Below are 20,000 nucleotides of genomic sequence, written 5' to 3' on the forward strand. Positions count from 1 at the left end.
AAGCTCCTACATGCACTTTCCCTATAAGAGGGAAAGATGTCAGAACGGAATGAAAATCCGTCTCCCTGCATGTAAAATCCAGCACCTTTACCATTATACTACGCCTCCGCTATTCATGCTTTGGATTTTTGAAGAGAACGTGGGAAGAGTTCTTGTAGAACGATATCATCTCATTAAAATTAAATTTTGATCGGAGAAAAGTCTCCCACTCAGCCTTTCTTTGTGTCGTCTTTCCCACGTGTCCACCTTCCTCCCTTTGTGTCGTCACGGAACGCTACTCCTGTGGGGAGGTGAGCTGCGTGACGAACCAAAGAACGGCTGCGTGGAAGACTAGTCAGAGTATTTTCAGAGGAGGCTGCGACTTTCACCTTGTCTTTATCACTGTTTTTTTCTTTGTTTTTCCCAGTTTTTATACTACCGCCAGAATACTCTTCGTAAGAAGAGAGAGATGGTAGCTAATTTCACTGGTCGAAAACATGAAAGACCGGCGCTTGAACCGGAGGTAAATAACAAGGTGTCAATAATTACGTTAGCTTCTGTAGTTGGGTTTCTCCTTGGTGTGGGTTTTGTCTTAAAACACTCCTGGTGCGAGCCCAAATTTTGGGATTTTTTTTTTTTTCTGAAACAAATAAAACAGTACAGTATTTCCTGGACGGTTGTTTCCCAAAATGTTGGCCAGTCACTCGAGGTTAATCATTTTTTTTAAAAAGTAAACTATCCCAATTGCCGGAAATAATCTGGCATTTCGATTTGGTTTGACAGATTGGGAACAAGCACTTTCTCATCTGGTTGGAAAGTCGATTCGTACGCACAGTTCTCTTTGGAGTATTTCGGAAATACTGACTGAGCCGACGGGTTCATCGAAGTCCTATTTCGGTTGTTTTTGGCCTCAAATGTATCGCGGTCATTTTATCGTGTTTGTAGCCCCTCAGTCGAGCATACTCACTTTCCATCGGAATTTGACTTTAGACGTGGAAAAAAGGGATTTTCGCAGACAACAACTCGAGCCCATGTGAAGCCGAACCACGCGGCCTGACCTTCATAACACAACCACAACTTTATACTACACAATAAAAAAGGCATTTTAAACGGGAAAAATTCCTTTTCCCTTACTAAATTAAAGATGTAAGTTACCACTCCAATCCCACCCACTCCGCAAACAAACACACAACGAGGAAACGGAGGGGTGGAGCAGGTTTGCAATAAACATACTGAATGTTGGACGATTCATCTGGCCTGAAGACTCACCCCCACACTAGACCTCATTTCCCATCAATTGGTGAAAGAAATAACTAGCTCTGCACTTCAGTTTTCAAGTAACTTTTATGTATGTCTCTGTAATTGTCGTCGAAACGTTTCATTTTTCATTGTAGGATTTGGACATTCCTGATGTGCCAGTTGTGGTAAGTGTGTTAAGACTTGAGTTATGTTGGTCTCCTGATCATAGCTTTCTTGCGATCAAGAGTGGAAGATTACTTCACAAGGTGGAGCTTCGCTTTTCCTTGCTGGTCGGACATGGATTTGTATTTGGCATACCACTTGCACAGTTCGCTTGAACTAAGCAATGAATAATCAGAATCATGAAGAATGGAAAAACAGAAAGCATTTTGCTAGTCCATTTCTAACCGAGTTCGTCCCTTGAAACCGCGAACAAACTGAATTTTCAAGCAGTGTTTCTGTCGGTTTCTGACAGATAACAGCCTTTTGCGCGTGACCTTATCCAAATGCAGGACCAGCTCTGATTTTGGGCGGCATAAGTTAGAGTTGTCTAAGAATTACCTCAAAACACCAAGGAAAAACTCCACCAATCCTTATTTATTCGCCAGAGCTGCAATGTCCAGTTTGTTCTTTTTGAGTTAAGTTCAATGTATCGAAATCGATCCTTTTTATTAAGTCACTTGCTCCCGGCTCAGCTGGCCTGTAGGTGTTCGTTTTCCATAGCAGTTGTGCTTGATCCTGGTATGGTGATTGTTTCGTTTGCAATTTTCCCTCCAAGAGAGGAAGGCCTGGCCGTAATCCACTCCCTCCGGAAGTGTCTCGCGAGAGGCGTAAAATCACCAAGGAAAAATTCAAAGAGAAGAAACGGGCAGAAAAAAGACGAGCTGAAGAGGAAGCCAGGGAGAGGTCCGAGTCTATGAGGGAAAGACGACAAGTGCAGTATGCGGAAACGGAAGAGAATGAAGAGGATGTGCCTGAAAGTGCGACTGATGATAACAGGGGTTCGTCAGAAGCACTTGAAGGGCATAAAAGTCCTCGGAAGTCAGAAGCGGGTGAAGAGAATGCAAGTTCTCGGAAGAGAAAAGCGGTGAGTTTGCTACTGAACCGCGCCCTTCTTTTATTTCAAACATCTCTACTTCGGCAGATAAGGATTACTGAATTACTTGACCTCGGCCTTGAGGCTTAAGCGGCAGAGCCACATCACCGAAGTGTCACACTGTTAAACGGACTAAAATATAGTTTCCAATTACGACTGCCCTGGCTTCTCTACGAACAGTAAGTGCGCCCTTAACCTGTTTCACTCTTGGTCGATAAACCTTGGGGTTGAGCGTATCCGACGCACATTCCCAAGTGTAATTCCAGGCATGGTTTTGAATCTTGACCCTCTCGCATGGTAGTCCTGTGACGTACAAACCAAACCGCCTTCAAATTTTTGTTCCCCAATTTTCCACTGACTACACCCGTGTAGAGCTTACTCGAAAAAACATTCGGCGAAACGTTCTGGTATCCTCCGATCTTATGTCGCTTGTTTCTTCCAGTTATTTTTTGTCCGTCATCTTTTTTTTTTTTTTACTTATTATATCCCAACTTTCTTCTTTTTCTTGGGTTTCTTCTTTTGGGCGATCTTGCAGGGAAACAACAGAAAGAGAATTCAACAACCTCATCACAGAGTTCTTATGAAGAAAAAAGTTGGCAAAGGAAAGAGGGCTTGTAAAGAACGACAAGCTGAAACACAGTCTGAAGCAACTGCAGGCGTGAAGAGTGTCCCTGTTTCCGGATCTTTGGGACCTTTCTCTCTACTTTTGCAGGTGAATCACGTGATAGATCTTTATTGAATTAAGTGCTAAAAGTACATTCACCATTGGTTTGGTTTTGCATTTCTGCGCTAGATCGGAAGTAAAAGCAAACCGATTTTGATTTGCTCTCTGGCATTTCATGCTTTATCGTAGGCGGGCGACAGTATTGGTTCAATATTTCATTTGTCTTCCCTGATTGGTCGAAGCAATTCCCTTGGTTTTGGTCTTATGGTACTCAATTGAAACTTGTTTTAAGCAATATAAAAAACATCACCCTGAAGTGGGTAAGTAATTGGCAATTTGCATGATGGCATCATTTTACTACCGCGACCAGAATGCTTTGTCAAAATGTTTTGTAACTAAGAGTTTTCTTCTCTCCTGGGAACAAAGAAACAACTGTTTAAATTTGCATAGAAGCAACTCAAAACAGTTTGGTCTTCGTAGAAAATGACCTATTTGCCATGGAAAAGAATGAACTGATCCACGAGGCTACCTTTAAACTCGAAATTTGATGTCAACGGAGGTCTGTGTGACAACACTAGAGGTTCGAGCATTATCCCCTCCTGTCAAGAATGCGCAGTAGCGCGAGTTTTAACATGCCCGTTGGTAACCATCAAGCGCGAAGAGAGTTTTTATTTAGCGCGCCCCTAAAATCGCGCCCTCTTTGCTCAGCGCTTGCTACGCAGGTTAGTCGTAGCTCTGGTTTCTATCCCTCAAAGGACTAGATGTCTTCTGAGAAGGTTTCGCTGGAAGATTCCACATCGTTATTGACATACGTCCAGTCATGCTGAGTATGAGTAAGAAGTTCTGTATGATAAATATCAGTGTGTCCCATTACCCTTCTGTTCAACTTCCACATCATTTGTCCCCAGAACTGATATCACTTAAGTGTCTAAATAACTTTACTCCTCAAGTAAACGTGACAGGGTAAAATACTACTATGATTTTAAAAAATCACTCCTTTTTTTTTGTTTCCTTTGGATTTTGAAAGTGTTTTTTATGAACACCTTGCTGGCGAAATTTTGAGCTTTGATTTTTATCTAAAGGCTGTTTACGTTGCGTATAAGTTTTGGATTTCATGCTCCGCCATTACTTACGTTCAAAACTTAAACTTAGCGATTGGACCTCGGACAGTTGGATCTAGGGAAAAAAGACGTCGTTTACTCGCTAGCTTAAAATTTCAGCGTGTAAATGCAGCTTATTATAGTTTGTATGAAAAGCCCGAAACTCCCATAATGCATATTAATTCAACCGCGTACACACTCGTTGCATTGTTAAACTAGTGAGTCTTTGACGTAATTTTCTCCTCGATCCAGCTCTCTCAAGATTTTAAAGTTAATAATGGCGGACCATTTAAGCAAGAGGCACACTGTCGTTGCCGCCATGTCGCTGCGGCTTAGCGATCAGATTACCAGGCTACTAAGGCATGTCGCTACGTGTTTATAGGGCGTCGTTACATGACAATCTAGACACTCTACATTAACAGGCTTCAGTTACCATTGTAGACTGTATACGTTAATATATAGATGTAGCCAAGCCTAAAAGCGGAGCTCCCTGGTTATTTATTCTTACTGCCTGTAGGGTTAGTGAAAATAAAAGGTTTCCAATTGTCCCCATTTTGATGTTTCCGGTTACATAGTGGCATCCTCGTCTCAAAGAGGCGATGGTTAGCGCTGGGGATTTGGGCAGGATCTTGTATGACTGTGTATTCCGATCCTGGAGTGGCAGTCTCTGTTGCAGGTGGCGCAGACGTGCCTTGTGGAATTGCGCGCAGAGGCTGCGCGTTCTTTCCTCGCCGCTCTCTTGCATGTAGCCTGGACTCTAGCGTTCGCTTCCGCCTTTGAAACCCCCGCTTTGAAACTTTGCCGCCATGTATCTCGGTGTTTGGCGATGTCCTCCCATGCACTGGTGTCGATTAGTGCAGATCGCAAGTCTCGCTTGAGTTCTCCAAAAAGGATTTCTCCTGGCAGGCGGTCGGGCTCCATGCGATGTGCATGGCCGAGCCATCGAAGGCGTCACTGAATGAGTAGTGATGGCATGCTCGGTGAGCCAGCGCGCTCCAGGACCTCGGTGTTGGTGACTCTGTCCTGCCACCTGATGTGCAGCAGGCGCCGAAGGCAGCGGAGGTTGAATCTGTTGAGTCGCCGCTCTCGTCTGGCGTAGGTCGTCCACGACTCGCTGCCATTAAGGAGAGTCGCCAGGGCACAAGCTTGGTAGGCGCACATCTTGGTCCTTTCGCTCAACAGGTCATTGCCCGCTACTCGTTTGTTGAGTTTGGCCATGACAGCAGCTGCTTTGGCGCTCCGGCAGCTGATCTCAGCATCGAGCAAAGTCGAGCTTGACACGGTAGTACCCAAGTAGGTGAAGGTGTCCACAACCTCAAGCTCCTTGTTGTCTATGTTGGTCTTCCTGAGGCTGATCGTTAGCCAAAACTCCTTGCAGGCGTGGGACAGCTTGCCTTCGAGATGTTGGAGGTCCTCCTCGCTGTGGGATGTTAAGGCAGCGTCGTCTGCAAACAGCAGCTCCCGTATGAGCACACGTAAGCTGGTTGCCCCATCGAAGCAGACCGTACTCTGCATGTCCTGGTGAAAAGAGGTGATGATCACCAGGAGCTTTGGAGGGCAGCCAATCTTCTGGAGGATCTTGAAGAGCCAGCGTCTGTTCACCAAGTCAAAAGCTTTGGTGAGGTCTGCGAAGGCGAGGGTCAATGGCTGCTGCTGCCCTGGGCACTTCTCCTGCAGCTGACGGAGGGAGAAGATCATGTTCAATGTGGACCTCCCGGCTCTGAAGCCACACTGTGACTCGGGAACACTTGCGAAGCAAGGCTCTGCAGGCGGGTCAAGGTGACCCGAAGGAAGACTTTGCCAACGATGCTCAGAAGAGAGATGCCGCGATAGTTGTTGCAATCACTACGGACCCTTGTTCTTGTACAGGGTGACTATATTGGCATCTCTCATGACTTGGGGGATGTAACCTTGCTCCCATCACAGGCAGAGGAGCTCATGCAGCGGTTGCATGATGGTTTGCTTCCCATGCTTCAAAACTTCCGGCGGGATACCGTCCTTCCCCGGTGCCTTGCCACGGGCGAGACCGTCGATGGCTATGCTGAGCTCTTCCAGTGTCGGCGTGTTGTCAAACTCCTCTATGACTGGCAATTGGTTCAGTTTAATGCGCCAGTGGCTTCGCCTTCGCCCCTTCTCCTGTCGGTGGTGCCAGTTCCACCGCGCGGAGGCCAGAAGTTGGACTTAGCTGACAAAGGCTCTTAGAGTCGCACGCCATTGGGAGCATTTCGATAGGTTGTGAGAGCCCAGCCTCACAACCCACTCCCCGGCTATAACAGCCTTACAAAACCGGTAGCTGCTTTAATAATTAAATCATTTTCTTTGCTTTCTTCTATAGAAAAATTCATTGCCTAACTAGTAAACTCCACGGTAAATTTTACATTAAAAACCGATATCGCATGAATCACGAAGCGATGAGTACGATATCGGTTTTTTGAGTGAAATTTACTTTGCAATAGCTCTTTTCACGGTTAGTTTTACTCATGTGCATTACAATGTAATCTAACGTGGGTGCGAGGCAATTTCGGGTTAAAACTACAAAATAGCCCGAAATTGCCTCGCATACATGCTAGATTACATTGTAATGGAAATGAGAAAAACCAACCGTGAAAAGGGCTATTCACCAGTTTAACAATGAATTTTTCTTGAACGCCATAAGTTTTAAAAGCAAACAAGCACGCCCTCAGCGAGCGAATGCAAAAGGAAAAAAAGCCATTTCAGAGTCAACTGTCAATAGCCAGCGAATAGGATTCACGCTAAAATTAGAAGCCATAAGAAAAAAAAATTTAGTTCAAGGTCGAAGAAGAGTTTTACTAAAGTACTTTATTCCACTTTATCTCTGAAAACGAGATCATTCACATTTTGAACAAGAATCGGCAAAATACGGCAATGCAACCAAGAAAGGACGAACTTCAAACAAGATCCGCTCCAACACTTAAATAACGTTTAGGTGCTTTAAACAAACTTCTGAAAACACAAGCTAGTGAGATTTTCCCCAAGTTTTACGAGAACTCATTGCGATTACGTGTTTATAACATAAGGGCAAAATTTTCTGGTCGCTGTCGAGGCACAATCAGTCGTGCTTGAATGAGTTCGATCAAAAGCAGTGCATGAAGCGTCCCCTTTTATGGTGCGTCTTCCTGTTTTTTAAAATAAACAGTTTTTTTGTAATCAAGGCTTAAAGCTTGGGTCACTTTTAGTGTTAAGTTAACCTAGTTTTGAAATCCAAAGAAAAAGAAGAATTCATTTTTGTTCGTAGTAGTAGTAGTAGTTTAAGAGGTTTCCATAAGGTCGCAATAGTAGCAAGTATGATAAACACATCTTAAACTGTAAAAAACAGACAACTTTTTTAAAAGACATGTTTCGGCATCATGCTTATGCAATCATCAGCTTAATGAGTTCCTAAGTGTGAACAGTTATAAAGTCTACGGGTAGATGAAAAAATTATTACAACATGACGTAATACAAAAGCGGGTACTATTTACAGCGTGACACCAAACATCAAGGTGTAAACTAAAACGTGAGAAAAGTGTTGTAATGCTGCAATTGTTTGTTAAGTTCCGGTTTGATCTTATTTATATGAAAAGCTTCTTCGAGTTTTAAATCAATTGAGTTGCTGGCAGAATCTAGAATACTAAAGCACGAAGGGGAGTATTTGTTCTTACATAAAGGAGATGTGTTAATCTTTTCAAATTAGTTTTCACTTCATTCAAAATTAAAAACATGTTTAGTGTTAAAGATCGTAATCCTGTTGCTCTAAAATCCATGGTAGTTTACCAATTTTCTTGTGCGGGTTGTAATTCCCGTTATATTGGCGAAACTAGTCGCCACCTTTCTACCAGGATAAAGGAACACACGGAAAGCGATAAAAACTCGCATATTTTTAAGCATTTTAACACATCTCCTTTATGTAAGAACAAATACTCCCCTTCGTGCTTTAGTATTCTGGATTCTGTCAGCAACTCAATTGATTTAAAACTCAATGAAACTTTTTATATAAATAAGATCAAACCGGAACTTAACAAACAATTGCAGCATTACAACACTTTTCTTACGTTTTAGTTTACACCTTGATGTTTGGTGTCACGCTGTAAACAGTACCCGCTTTTGTATTACGTCATGTTGTAATAACTTTTTCATCTACCCGTAGACTTTATAACTGTTCAAACTTAGGAACTCATTAAACTGATGATGGCATAAGCATGATGCCGAAACATGTCTTTTAAAAAAGTTGTCTGTTTTTTACAGTTTAAGATGTGTTGTGTTGTGTTTGTGTGGTAGTTTAGACTTGAGTCTACCAAATTTGAGCTTCCTTCGGATTAGCTGTATTTCTGAACTTATTAAAGTACCGTCACTGACCCATTGCACCCCGCGTTGTAAACAGAACGGACATATTAGTTGTGGTTACACTAGCCCTTTTACCCATGGGTAAATGGTGTTTGCTCACGAGCAAGGACGTTTTTGTGTGTAACCGCTTTTTCTAGACCGAAACTGCCCTAGGGTTATTTCCATGGATACATAAAGAACAAAAGAATGTCCCATGACAGTCCCTGAAGTGAAAAGTACGGTTTATCTGCTCCCTGAGGTGGCTTGGCCAATCATAACTGAAGCATAACGTAGCTGATACACGAAGATCCCTAATTATATATTAATGATACCCTATTATTTTCCCCTGAGGGGAATCTTTTTTCTTTTAGTTCTTTTAGTTATTTAAATGTAAGGCAGTCATTTTATCACAGGCCAGACCGGAATAGTTAATGTAATCGTACAAAAAGCAGTCGTAGTTTCTCTCACTAGGTTTTTCCTAAGTGCATGTAATTTCGATTGAGTTGTGTGTTCATTTTCAAGTAAAGGTCCTTTCACCGTGCGGAATAGTCAACTAAAACTGGTATAACAGTTAGAGTCGGTTATTTAGACAAAGTATAGGGAAGATATCGTTGACTTCACCTGTTGTCATTAATGTCCGACCAGAGCATCATTGGCTATCCTGTGGTTGGCACATTAGAATAACAAAAGCAATGTTTGTAAACATATATCTTGTCTATAACGTAGACCGCGGCTTTCGCTAAGTATTTTAGCTCCAGGACTTCCAAGAGGGGAGTAGTTTCAGCTGTATGAAGCCTGTTCTCCTCTTTTCTTGCTTTCTCTCGACACTGTTCGACGTAATGTTTTAAGCCGGATTGGCGAAAATGAATATGACTTGGAAAGCGGTCCTTCTCATTACCAGCTCCGTAATAGTTTAGTTTTTCACAAAAGAGCACCATTTTAAAACAGAAAAACGGATGCGTTTGTAAAGTAACACTGAGTAATTTTCTGTGTTGAGATCTTAGCACCGATTTTAGAACAGTTTTCACCTATTTTTGACACGAATCTTTATTTCAAATTGATGTTTTTTGTTTCAGTATTTTGCCTTGCCATTAGTCTTTCGAAATTGGTATATTAAACAGAAAGCGGGAAAATCCTGCTTGGAGGGTAGTCCTTCTCAAGTAATCTCTATAACTGTCATTTCACAGTTTTTCATGTTCAGGTTAAAAATGACCCAGGGGACTGTTTGTTTCTCTTTTCAGGCATTTAGCATCGACATACCAACTGTTCTTCGGGCCATTCAAAACACTTCTGCCACACCATCGACCCTACCCCCCACGTCAGTTACAAATGTCTCGTCAGTCACTGCAAACACCTCGCCGGCCGCATCATCCACCATACCTCCCTCCTCAGTTGAAAATGTGTCTTCAGCAACTTCACAGACCGTTGCGGGCAGTCAAAGTACTTCGGAGAAATCGCCCACAATACCTTCTTCCGCTGCAAATGCCTCTTCAACCACTGAAAGCTCAAATGAACAGCATACGCAGACAAAAGGTGGTCAAGAATATCAGAGGAACAAGCAAATTCAGAAAGAAACCAGCGGTGTCTCTACTGCTGCCCAGCCATCCTCTCATTTTGATGTTCATGTTCATGCTGGTGTTGGTGACGTCACGAGAGACAGTGAAACTCGGAGAGATGGAGAACAAACGCTTATGCCAAGTTCATCAAAGTCTGGCTTGTTGAGAGCCAAAGGCAGTGAAACTGACTTAAACAAATCCAATAAAGTTGCGGGTTTACAACAAAAGGACAGTATAAACAACAGTGAAACATCAAACTTGGCGCAAGTGGACTCTGGAAGTGGTTCAAGTCGAGCGAATTCCGCATCCTCAACAAACCAAACTACACAAAAACGCGCTCCAGCAATTCCACCTCTTCCACCATGTTATACAACACTTAGAACTTTTAAATCTCTGTTATTGCTTCGCCCACAGCTTCAGCGAGTCGCCTCCATGTTAAATCCAGCCATCGGTGTCAGCGCAATGAGCCCACAAATGTGCCAGGCCTCAACAGCAGGGTATCCAGAGGCTCCTTCTGGTAGCAATAGTAACAGCTTGCCGAATGTCTCACAGGTCACTAATGCGTCTCGTGACGAGTCACGAAACAGATGTTCAGATCAGGACAAAGAACAAAACGGCAATGTTCTGTTAAGGAACGAAGCTTTATACAACACTCGTAATGCTACTTCGTGTGAAGACCACGGGGTATTTTCAGAGTTTGCAAGTGACGAACAATTGGTGAAAGAGCCTTCTGCTACTAATGAACATGTTATCAAGAATAGTGGCTCAGTGATCGGTGGTGTGGGCACCAAGCAATCACATGGTGAGGTAGTGTCAGGTTCAGGACAGCCGAAAACCACGTCGTTTAACTCTCAACTTAATCAGGACGGGGTTCACTCGCCAACAGCAAATAATGACACACTTTCGGGTAGGGCACAATCTTCAGAAACAACATCACCAAATACCAGTCCGTGCCAACAAGAAGCCCAGCAAATGAAAGATAAAGCAGAACCTGAAAAGGAGAAATCTTCAGTAGCCATAACAACAAGATCAGATTCTGGAATGCATGTTGCGCTAGACAGTACTGCGAGAATTTCGACGACAATTAAAGAACGTATTGATATTACTTCGGTATCCATCCCCGCTACAGAGAACAAAAGATCTTCTGTCGCGACAGGAAATCGTTTGTACCGAAACTCGTACGAGTACAAAATGTTATCCTCTCGATTCAGTAGCTTATTTTTATGGCCAGCCCTTCTTTCCAAAATTCCCGTGCGGTTTACTTCCCAAATAAGACCTGTCTTTGTGCAAAGACACCCTCCACCCAATAGTTCTGAAAATGTTGGTGCATCTCGGAAACGTCCAAGACTCGCAAAGAATCCCGTTGAACCTGCTGCTAAACGCAAACAGCCTGGCTTGGCAGCCGTCAGAATGGCATCCTCGACGTCCTTCACCACTCCTGCCCAACAGATGTGTACCGTCGGGCAGAGTTCAGCTATAAGAAGGGAGGCAAATTCTGATAGGGCGCGGACTGAGGCATCTGGTGCAAATGAAGTGGCTATCGCTGCTTCTCAGTTGGTGTCATTGCAAAGCATAACCAGGTCTTTACCGGTGCCCTCGTCCACACGAAAAAGACCTATTAGTGCTAATACAGGCAAACGGAAGACAGTGCCTGTCAAACGGAGAAAGACCACGTCAAGTGAAAGCTCGTCTCCTTCTCCAGACGATGATTCAGACGATCTGGATTTCGTAATAGACGAGGAAGAGACAATCGAACCTCCTGTTATAAGGAACACGCGACAGACACATGGGCGGATCCAGTCCGTCAGTGCAAACACAACTTCGTGTGTTCAAGGGACTTCTGATACCACAGCAGAACTGAGTAGTAGTGGCGCCAACAAAACTGTTGCAACATCAGAGGTCATCGTGATTTCGTCAGATTCCGTAAGTGATAGCCTGCCATCATCTTTACAAAAAAAGCGAAACGACGTTGAAGGGCGACATTCGGTAACTGTATCAGATCACAGCCCCAATGAGTCATCGCCATCTAGCTCCGCGAAGCGGAAAAATCTACGACCCGAAAGAAATCGGGGAGCTCGATGGAGGTCAATGCTTCCTAAAACTTCATCTGACGACAGCGATGTGGAGTAGAACTAAGAAAACTATTTCCACAACTAGTTGCTTCTAAGTAAATGAAGTGGCATCTTCCTGATGACATTTGGCCAGATTCCTTGTTGACGTAGAAAAAGGCAATCGATGGCCACTGACTCTTTACCGATAACTGTACCATCAAAAGTAGCCTAGCAAGCAAACTGGGAATTCATATTAATGTAACAGTTCAACCTCCTCCGCCATTTCAATGAAAACGCTTCCTTTTGAACCCCAAAACCTAAGCAATCCTTTTTATGTCAACTTCGAAAAGCTAAACCAAGCAATAGAAGAAGGAAGGCTTTGAAAATTCCTTTTTTTACTCGTTTATCGATGTAATTGATAAAAAAATGACATTACACTTCATAGTGTTCTCATTAAATAATGCTAAATTTACTCACTGGATGTCTGGGTCTAATGTACTGCGCATCCCCAAGAATTCCCTTGAGAGATGGTCATACCAAGAAGCCCCGAAAGCGTTATGCTAAGGCTTGTAAGCACAGCACAGCGTGATTGCAACCACTACTTTCCGGTGAGGGATGAGAGTCTGCGCGGCACAAACGTGAAACTAATTTTTGTATTTCGATTGTCATGTCTTCTAACATAACACAAACCCACTTGAAACTGTCCTCAGAGAATTTCACATAGTAAAACATTTGTAAACTAAAATCGATTTGAATTGACATCAAAACTTCAAAGAATTGCTAAGAGACGTACAATTACGCACAGTCCATAATAACCATCTTGTGCCCGCGGTACTTCAGGAGGAGCTGTCAATTTTCATTTCTCGATCCGGGTTCCCTCTACTGGTTTCTTCTATTTGTAAGCCTCTGTACCCTGCGAACAAAGATGACGTGGCGCTGAGAATGGTTAAAGTGATAACGTCTGCGATCGGAGGCAAGAGGAATACTCACTGTGGGGTATGGCGCATGCTCACATTTTCTCGCATCCTCGGCTATACTCTTACTCAGAGTCCTCGGGGTCTTTGGTCTCCTGGTGAGATTCTGTTCCTCCCCCCTCTGGTGAGTTCGTGGTAGATACGTGATGTATGGGGACATATATTCATTGTACCGTGTACAGTGAACGTGCCTTAGTTTTTTCTCTTGACTTACTTATTTGTCCTCTGGGTTACTTCAGGCGCTTAGGCTGCTTGAGATGCTTGGACTGTTTGCGTTGCTTGAGGTTATGTGCTGTTATCAACTCGTTTGTGAGACGGCAAAATTTCGACAACTCAAGTAGTGAAAGCATTTGAATTAACCAACTCAAGCTCCATTGAATTAACCATCTCAAGTAACCCAGCAAACGAAGGATCTTAGGCAACGCAAACATCAGCAACCAGAGGAAAACTAAGAAAGCTTTTTGCGTTCTCGAGAAAGGCTCTGCATGAATCGAGTAAGATCTTTATTGAGCTGTGCTGCATGTTGCCCGGATCTAGTTTCGAACCCAGGCGTAATATGCTTAATAGGCGTGCGCTTGATTTTTCATGGTACAGCGGGCTTAATTAGAACCATCGGTTTTATCGCTTAACGGATGCTCTCACTGGAAAAACCAGTATGACGAGAGAAAACAAGATTTACAAGTCCAGAAGTTGGGGCTGTGGCGGCTTCGAAGAGTTGACGCGATTCAGGCAGAGCCTCCTTTTCTCCTCCTCGTTAAAGGAAAAGACAAAAGGAGGCTCTGTTCGCAGGGTGGCTAAGAGAAGAGGAAGTGGACATTCAATGTATGCAGTACAATATATGTCCCCGTACATCACGTACCTCGTCCCCACAGCTACTGACCAAAGAGCGCGTCTCTATTGCTCATCTCCCTCGAAGACCTCGATCCCTTTGACTGATCAGCACCAGTGTGACAGGACTGGGTAGATATGCCATACACCAAATATTTACTTGAAACTGTGGTAATATCACTATTTGTTTCTCTCACTGAAAATATGTTCTCAAAGTGACATCGACCATTCCCTTTCTCCGTGATTGTCGAATTTTGTACGAAAATGGCGTCTTTCTTGGCGGGATTTACCACAAATGAAAAAAATGGTATCCGAGAACTCTTTCCCGATCGTACGATGGAAAATGAGTTTATTTGTTTACAACATAAATAATTTTAGGGATAGAGTGCATTTGTAAAACAAATTGTAAAGAGCAAGAAGTTTTTTCTTTTGCGTTTTATTGTACCAGTTACACAGAAAATAAAAAATGAGAAATTGTTTACTCTTTCAAAAACGGCAAGTTCCAGGAAAAAAATGTTATCAAAACAAGGTGCTAAAAAGCTGGTCCTCACTTTCATTACCCGGGGTGCCAGAGGAATTGTTTTCAAAGCCTTGAGAGTGCTACGCGACTAAGTTGGAGGCAATGACCGAGTACTGTTTTTTTTCAGTGCTCGGTCATTGACTCCTTGCCTCCAATTCGCGTAGCACTATCTCGGACCTTTGAAAAAAATTCCTCTGGTACCCAGGGTACACTTTCAAATGAGAGAATTCATCTTTTTCTCTCGATCAAAATGTATTTAATCCAAAAGAGCAACCATTTTTATTTCATGACCATCTGTGATCACTGGACACGTGTAAAACATGTGTTCACCCGATAAATGACAATCTGTTTTACAGTTAATTGGCCACCTGGTTAGTAACTTTAGACGGCACTTCTCTCAAATGGTAGAAGAAATTTTTTTTGATGGCTACAATTGTAGTATTCCTACGCTAAAGAATGAAATGAAGCGTCAGCTACTTTCGTATTCATTGTGTTTATGATCTGGGAATTAGAAGCGTCTGATTTTACTTGCTTTTTCCCGTGCCTCTCAATGCGGTTTTGTCGACATTTTAAACGAAGAACAGCCTATAGCTGTTTAGTTATTTTGACAGGCGAAAAACGCTGCGTTCAAGAAAATCGATTTGTCAGTGTCAAAAACATTTTTTCTTGAGAATCATGGGGCGATTGCGGAGAAAATGAAACAGTTCATGAAAAGGGTATTCTTTTCTTTTATTCAGTTTCCCCTCTTAGGGACTACTGTGACTTCGGCATTAAATACCTATTTCTTTGCCAATTAATTTCTTCTTTCGTACCATCTTGTCCTTTCATGACGTTGCATGCATAAGCAAAATTAATGACTTTAACGTCCAGCACGTCAAATAATCAACTGCCCCACGGGACCAACAGAATGTTAAGCCGTATTTAAGTGAAGATCTTAAGCTCAAAAACCATGGATTTCCCCGCGAAGATTTCTAAATTAAGCAAAGACTTCACAGTGACTTATGCAAAAATGAACTGTTTTACGTGACCAGGAGGAGCTTTAATATGAGACTTGATCCACCTGCCGAAGTAATTACGTCAAGACCACGAGGCCAATCAAATAGAAATTTAAGATTGATTGCGTTTTTGCAATTGTGGGGAACTTTAACGAAGGTTACCGATGAAATGGTTTGTGGACGGTGATGTGCTCGTTTCGCCAGCTTTATTTCTTGTCAAAACTGTGATCGAACAATTTCCGATTGACGAGAAAGCTACAGACAACAGCAGGCCGAGGGAATAATTATGGTAAGTGAGGATCTGGATCCCATAATTTTTTCCCGCCACCACCGGGTCGCGTTTCCAAGCGTTGTTGATGACTGCTAATGATTTTCGCGATGAATTTTACTTAGAAAACCGAGACGGTTTTTAAAAAAAGACTTTCAACTTTCTGAGATTCAATTTCCTCAATTTAAGAGCTGGCATGCAATGTGAAAACCAGTCCCATTCCAAAGGCTCAATCACAACGAGGTCAGCAATATTTGTCTTTAAATAACTTGGCGTTTGAAGTTCACTCATCTTTTGTGAAAGCTAGGAGGAATTTTATGAAGTCTCAGTAACACTTGAAGTCAAAAGTGGACAATATTGCATGATATCTGTTGGTCAGATCGTCGTTAGTTTCGCATGTTTTCTGTCGTCAACAGGGGTGGAGAAATCATTCTCAATTGCCCTGGAAGACCGAGGCAAACCACATAAAGTACTGAATCGTTGAAAATGAAGAGCTGTGGAAAATTGCTTGAGATGACATGGCGTTTCGACAAGGTATGAATAGACACTCATTTTTATCGTTGACATGTTTATTAAACCTAACTTATGTAAAAATACTTAATAACCAGTTCTTTGACACCGATTTGTAGAATGGGTAGAACTGCTCTGTGACTCTTCTGTTTTTGATTTCTGTTGGCTCCTAATAACATACGAAATATATAACTTTTACCTATTTGAGGACCTCCGGGGGGGGGGGGGGGGGGGGGCCTTGTTCCCTTTAAAATATTTGCTCCCCAAATTACTTATATACTTGTCCCCAGTTCAAATTGTCCAAGATTTCTTTTTCCCCAAAACCCCGGGAGGGGAGGGCCTCATGTTTAGGGGGATTGATTTTATTTAAATTAACGTCCCGAATCTTTTTTCAGATGTCACAATACCCTCTGTATCTGTCATTGAACTTCTTAATCGTTTTGCTTTTGTTATCTTGAAAACATTTGATGTAAGAGGACGAGCGGATGGCAGTTTCGTAAATGGCTGTTCGGACCCGAAGATTTTTTCGGGACTTTCGAGAATCGGACAAGTTCACACTGGTTACCAGTCCCAAATGCGTTTCACGTACATTGAAAATCCCTAAGATTGATCCTCCTCTACAAAGTAATGGGCCTTTTTTGATATATTAAAATTCAGCCTGATGGTGAGGCAGTGAGCATAAAGAGAAAGAAAGTTGATGATATGTAAATATTTTTCACATTCTTTGCAACTTGCTTCTATTGTTTTTGTCCTCACTGCCACACTATCAAGCTGAATATTTGATATTTCGAAAATGGCCTGATGAACATTTCATTAAATTTAACTACAATTCTGAAGGTATATACGGACTGCATATGCAGATGACTTAACACCAATAGTTAATGCAGCAGAAAGTATCTTGATTTATCAATGATGTCATTGCTCTTTCAATTCTTGTGAATTAGCAAGGCGAGGATTGCGTTTCGGTGGAGCCACGCCTGTTTATATTTGCTTTACACAAATATCGGTTAATATATTTATCAATAACCTGAGGTGGTAAAGATAAAGATTCTTGGTCAAAATGAGTACTTAGGACTACTTAACATCAAAGAAGAAAGCCAGTCAAACGTTTTCAATTTTGAAAACCCTATGACAGTCCTAACCTGACCGATTTTATGAACTCAAGCCCGAATATGAAAGTCAGCGAATCTGAAAAGTTTTCCTTGCGAAAGGTGCACGGGACGATAGAACGCGGGTCAGTGTTATAGCGATGTTTCTCGTGACGTCACGCATTTTTATCATTAAGATGTCAACCAGAACCTAATTGGCTGTTGAAACAATGGTCCGTGGTCGGGAAATTTGAATATCAGAAGAGTGTGACGTCAATGATGGAGGGGAAGGGAGTGTGATAATGTTAGTTCATTTTAGTAGACATTAATCTCGGAGGGTTCAACTACACTTCAAAAATAATTCACTCTGACGAAGGGCAAACTGAACACTCAGTTTAAACTTCTTTACGGTGGTCAATTTAGTTACCATATCCGACCAGCCTTAACAAACCCATTTCTGTGTGCTGCGTCCACACCGACGCAGCACCACAGTTTTGAGATGTACGTAAACCCATTTATACACTTTAACAATAACTATTTTATAATTAATTGAGAATCGAGAAAGGCACTTGTTTAACAAGTTACATTATACAATTATGTGCTGCCGGAGTAATCAAAATAAACGAGCGAATAGTCAGTGGACTGAGTCGAGGACTGAAGGACGTTCGCGCTAATTGTTTGTGCGCAACGTTTACTGCGCAGGTAACGCGACTGTAATATGTCACGAAGTCTGTCACGAATGAATGAAGGGATAGTTTCTAAAGAAACTGTGGTGTTGCGTCGGTGGGAAAGTAGTATACAAAAATTTTTGGTTTTATCAACGGAGTTGATAATGCAAATTGGCCACCGTACAGAGATTCTAAAAGCTGACGTTTCGAGCGTTAGCCCTTCGCCATTCGCTCTGACGAAGGGCTGACGCTCGAAACGTCAGCTTTTAGAATCTCTGTACGGTGGCCAATTTACATTATCAACTCCGTTGATAAAACCAAAAATTTTTGTAATATGTCACGCATTGCTCAAGTATTGGTGAATAAAATATTATGGCGACAAAAACGTCCGGGGGAAAATGGAATGGCACATTTATTTCCAATTCCTCATGAAACGTTAAAGAGAAAGGAGCGGGAGGCGACTTTGCGTAAATTTGACCAGTCTGGTTTTTTAATGCTTTTATTACGCTAAGAACGTGTTAGTTCCAAATGACTGCATTTTTTTGTAGTTCTTTTCCTTTACTTTCATGAAAATTGAGCAGAATTATATGTTCTTCCTCATCCACTTGAATATTGCGGACCTACGAGGAAACAGCAAGAGATTATATCCACAAAAACCACACTCCAGATGATGAGTATGACGGCAATGGAGAGACGATACAAAACACTAAGCAAATAAAGATGACGCCTGCTTCAAATTTCGTTGCTATGCTCGATTTAACTAATTGATGTCAGTTTTTCATGCGTCTGTCCTGTTATTGATCATGAATTTCGTCATAATATTGTCAAAGTAGCTGTGGGTCCATGAGTCGATAGCCGAGAGGATCTGCAGACTACGCATGAAAAACTGACATCAATTTGTTTTTTACGGTAACAAAAAGGCAGAGGGGTCAAAATTAAGGAAACACACAAGAAAAACGCGAGACAAAATGCGAGAAACTTCAATCTGACGCGAGCAACTTCGCGTCATTATTGCATAAATTATAATAATAATAATAATAATATAATGTTCTTAATAGACGCATTTACAAAGCTCAATGCGCCTTACATTAAAAGTTAAAAAAAAAAAAAAAAAAAAAATAGAGCCAGTTAGTCAGCAGGAGTATGCTGATTTAAATAAAAATGTTTTGAGTGATGACTTGAACGACGAAAGTGACTGCTTTGATTTATGTGTCTGTCCGCTTATTGACAATAAAAATTAGCCAATGAGCGCTCGAGAATTTTTTTTTTTCCTCCTTGTGTTCTGAATTCCGGAAGTGGTTACAACGAGTTGCGCTTGCGAAAACGCTCGTTGAGGATTAACTCTGCTGTTTACGACATCCTTAGCGGTAAGCAATTATCTAAAAAAACCCACTCCTATATTTCTAAGCACAGAAACCTTCACTCTAGCATATTGTTTTTATGATTTTCGACGGATAAGCGGATGAGGCTACATCTCGTTATGATGACCCATCTATCGAAATTATGGCATTTTTCTCCGAAACAAAGTCGGTGACCCCCAATATTTTGTCATTTTTGAAATACGCAATTTATGACCTAACTTCAGGCGACAAATGACCCAAATTTCATTGTGGGGAGATTTCCTCACGTACGTCCTTAAATCATGATTTGAAGTCAGAAAGACTACATGTATAGCAGTTAAGGAAGCAGTTGCAAGAAGTCTGGAAAAACCCACTCAAAGTTCAATGCCAAAAAAAGAAAATCCGTCTTCAAATATATGGCTATTTTTATATTTTCTGCTATAAATGAAAACATGTGAAGTGAGGTCAGCAGCAGGTGTAAGGAAAAGAAAGGGAAGATCGTTAAACGAGAAGACTTTTTGATGACTGTCATGCAAAACGTCTAGATGTCAACGGAAATTTTCTTTCTTGTTACTCATTTTTTTTCTCGTCCAACCTCTCGCTTAACAGGAAAGCATTTGTTCAAGTAACAGTTGTTACTGGTTGGGTTCAAAATACTTCATTTCTGCCGAGGGCTATGATTTCCTTTCAAAAGCATGCTCTTAATTGTTATAATGCCGAAAATGGGAAACACGCGTTTCCTATGTCGGAAATACTTTACAGGGGACAAAAGAACTTTTATTATATAAACATCACCACTGC

At 42.0% G+C, this 20,000-nt stretch overlaps 1 protein-coding gene across 2 annotated transcripts in view; it reads left to right on the forward strand.

The window, feature by feature from the left end:
* Positions 1 to 12,481, forward strand: part of LOC138007523 (myb-like protein X) — a 27,332-nt gene extending 14,851 nt beyond the window's left edge. For both annotated transcript variants that reach the window (XM_068854488.1, XM_068854487.1), the window contains exons 17-21: positions 407 to 502; positions 1,374 to 1,403; positions 1,997 to 2,305; positions 2,850 to 3,026; positions 9,643 to 12,481. In XM_068854488.1, the coding sequence (XP_068710589.1) occupies positions 407 to 502; positions 1,374 to 1,403; positions 1,997 to 2,305; positions 2,850 to 3,026; positions 9,643 to 12,087 (3,057 nt within the window). In that variant the 3' untranslated portion in view covers positions 12,088 to 12,481. The remainder of the gene's footprint in view (positions 1 to 406; positions 503 to 1,373; positions 1,404 to 1,996; positions 2,306 to 2,849; positions 3,027 to 9,642) is intronic.
* The last annotated feature ends 7,519 nt before the right edge of the window (positions 12,482 to 20,000 follow it).

This window comes from Montipora foliosa, chromosome 6 (genome assembly GCF_036669935.1).
Source record: "Montipora foliosa isolate CH-2021 chromosome 6, ASM3666993v2, whole genome shotgun sequence".
Taxonomy (NCBI): domain Eukaryota; kingdom Metazoa; phylum Cnidaria; class Anthozoa; order Scleractinia; family Acroporidae; genus Montipora; species Montipora foliosa.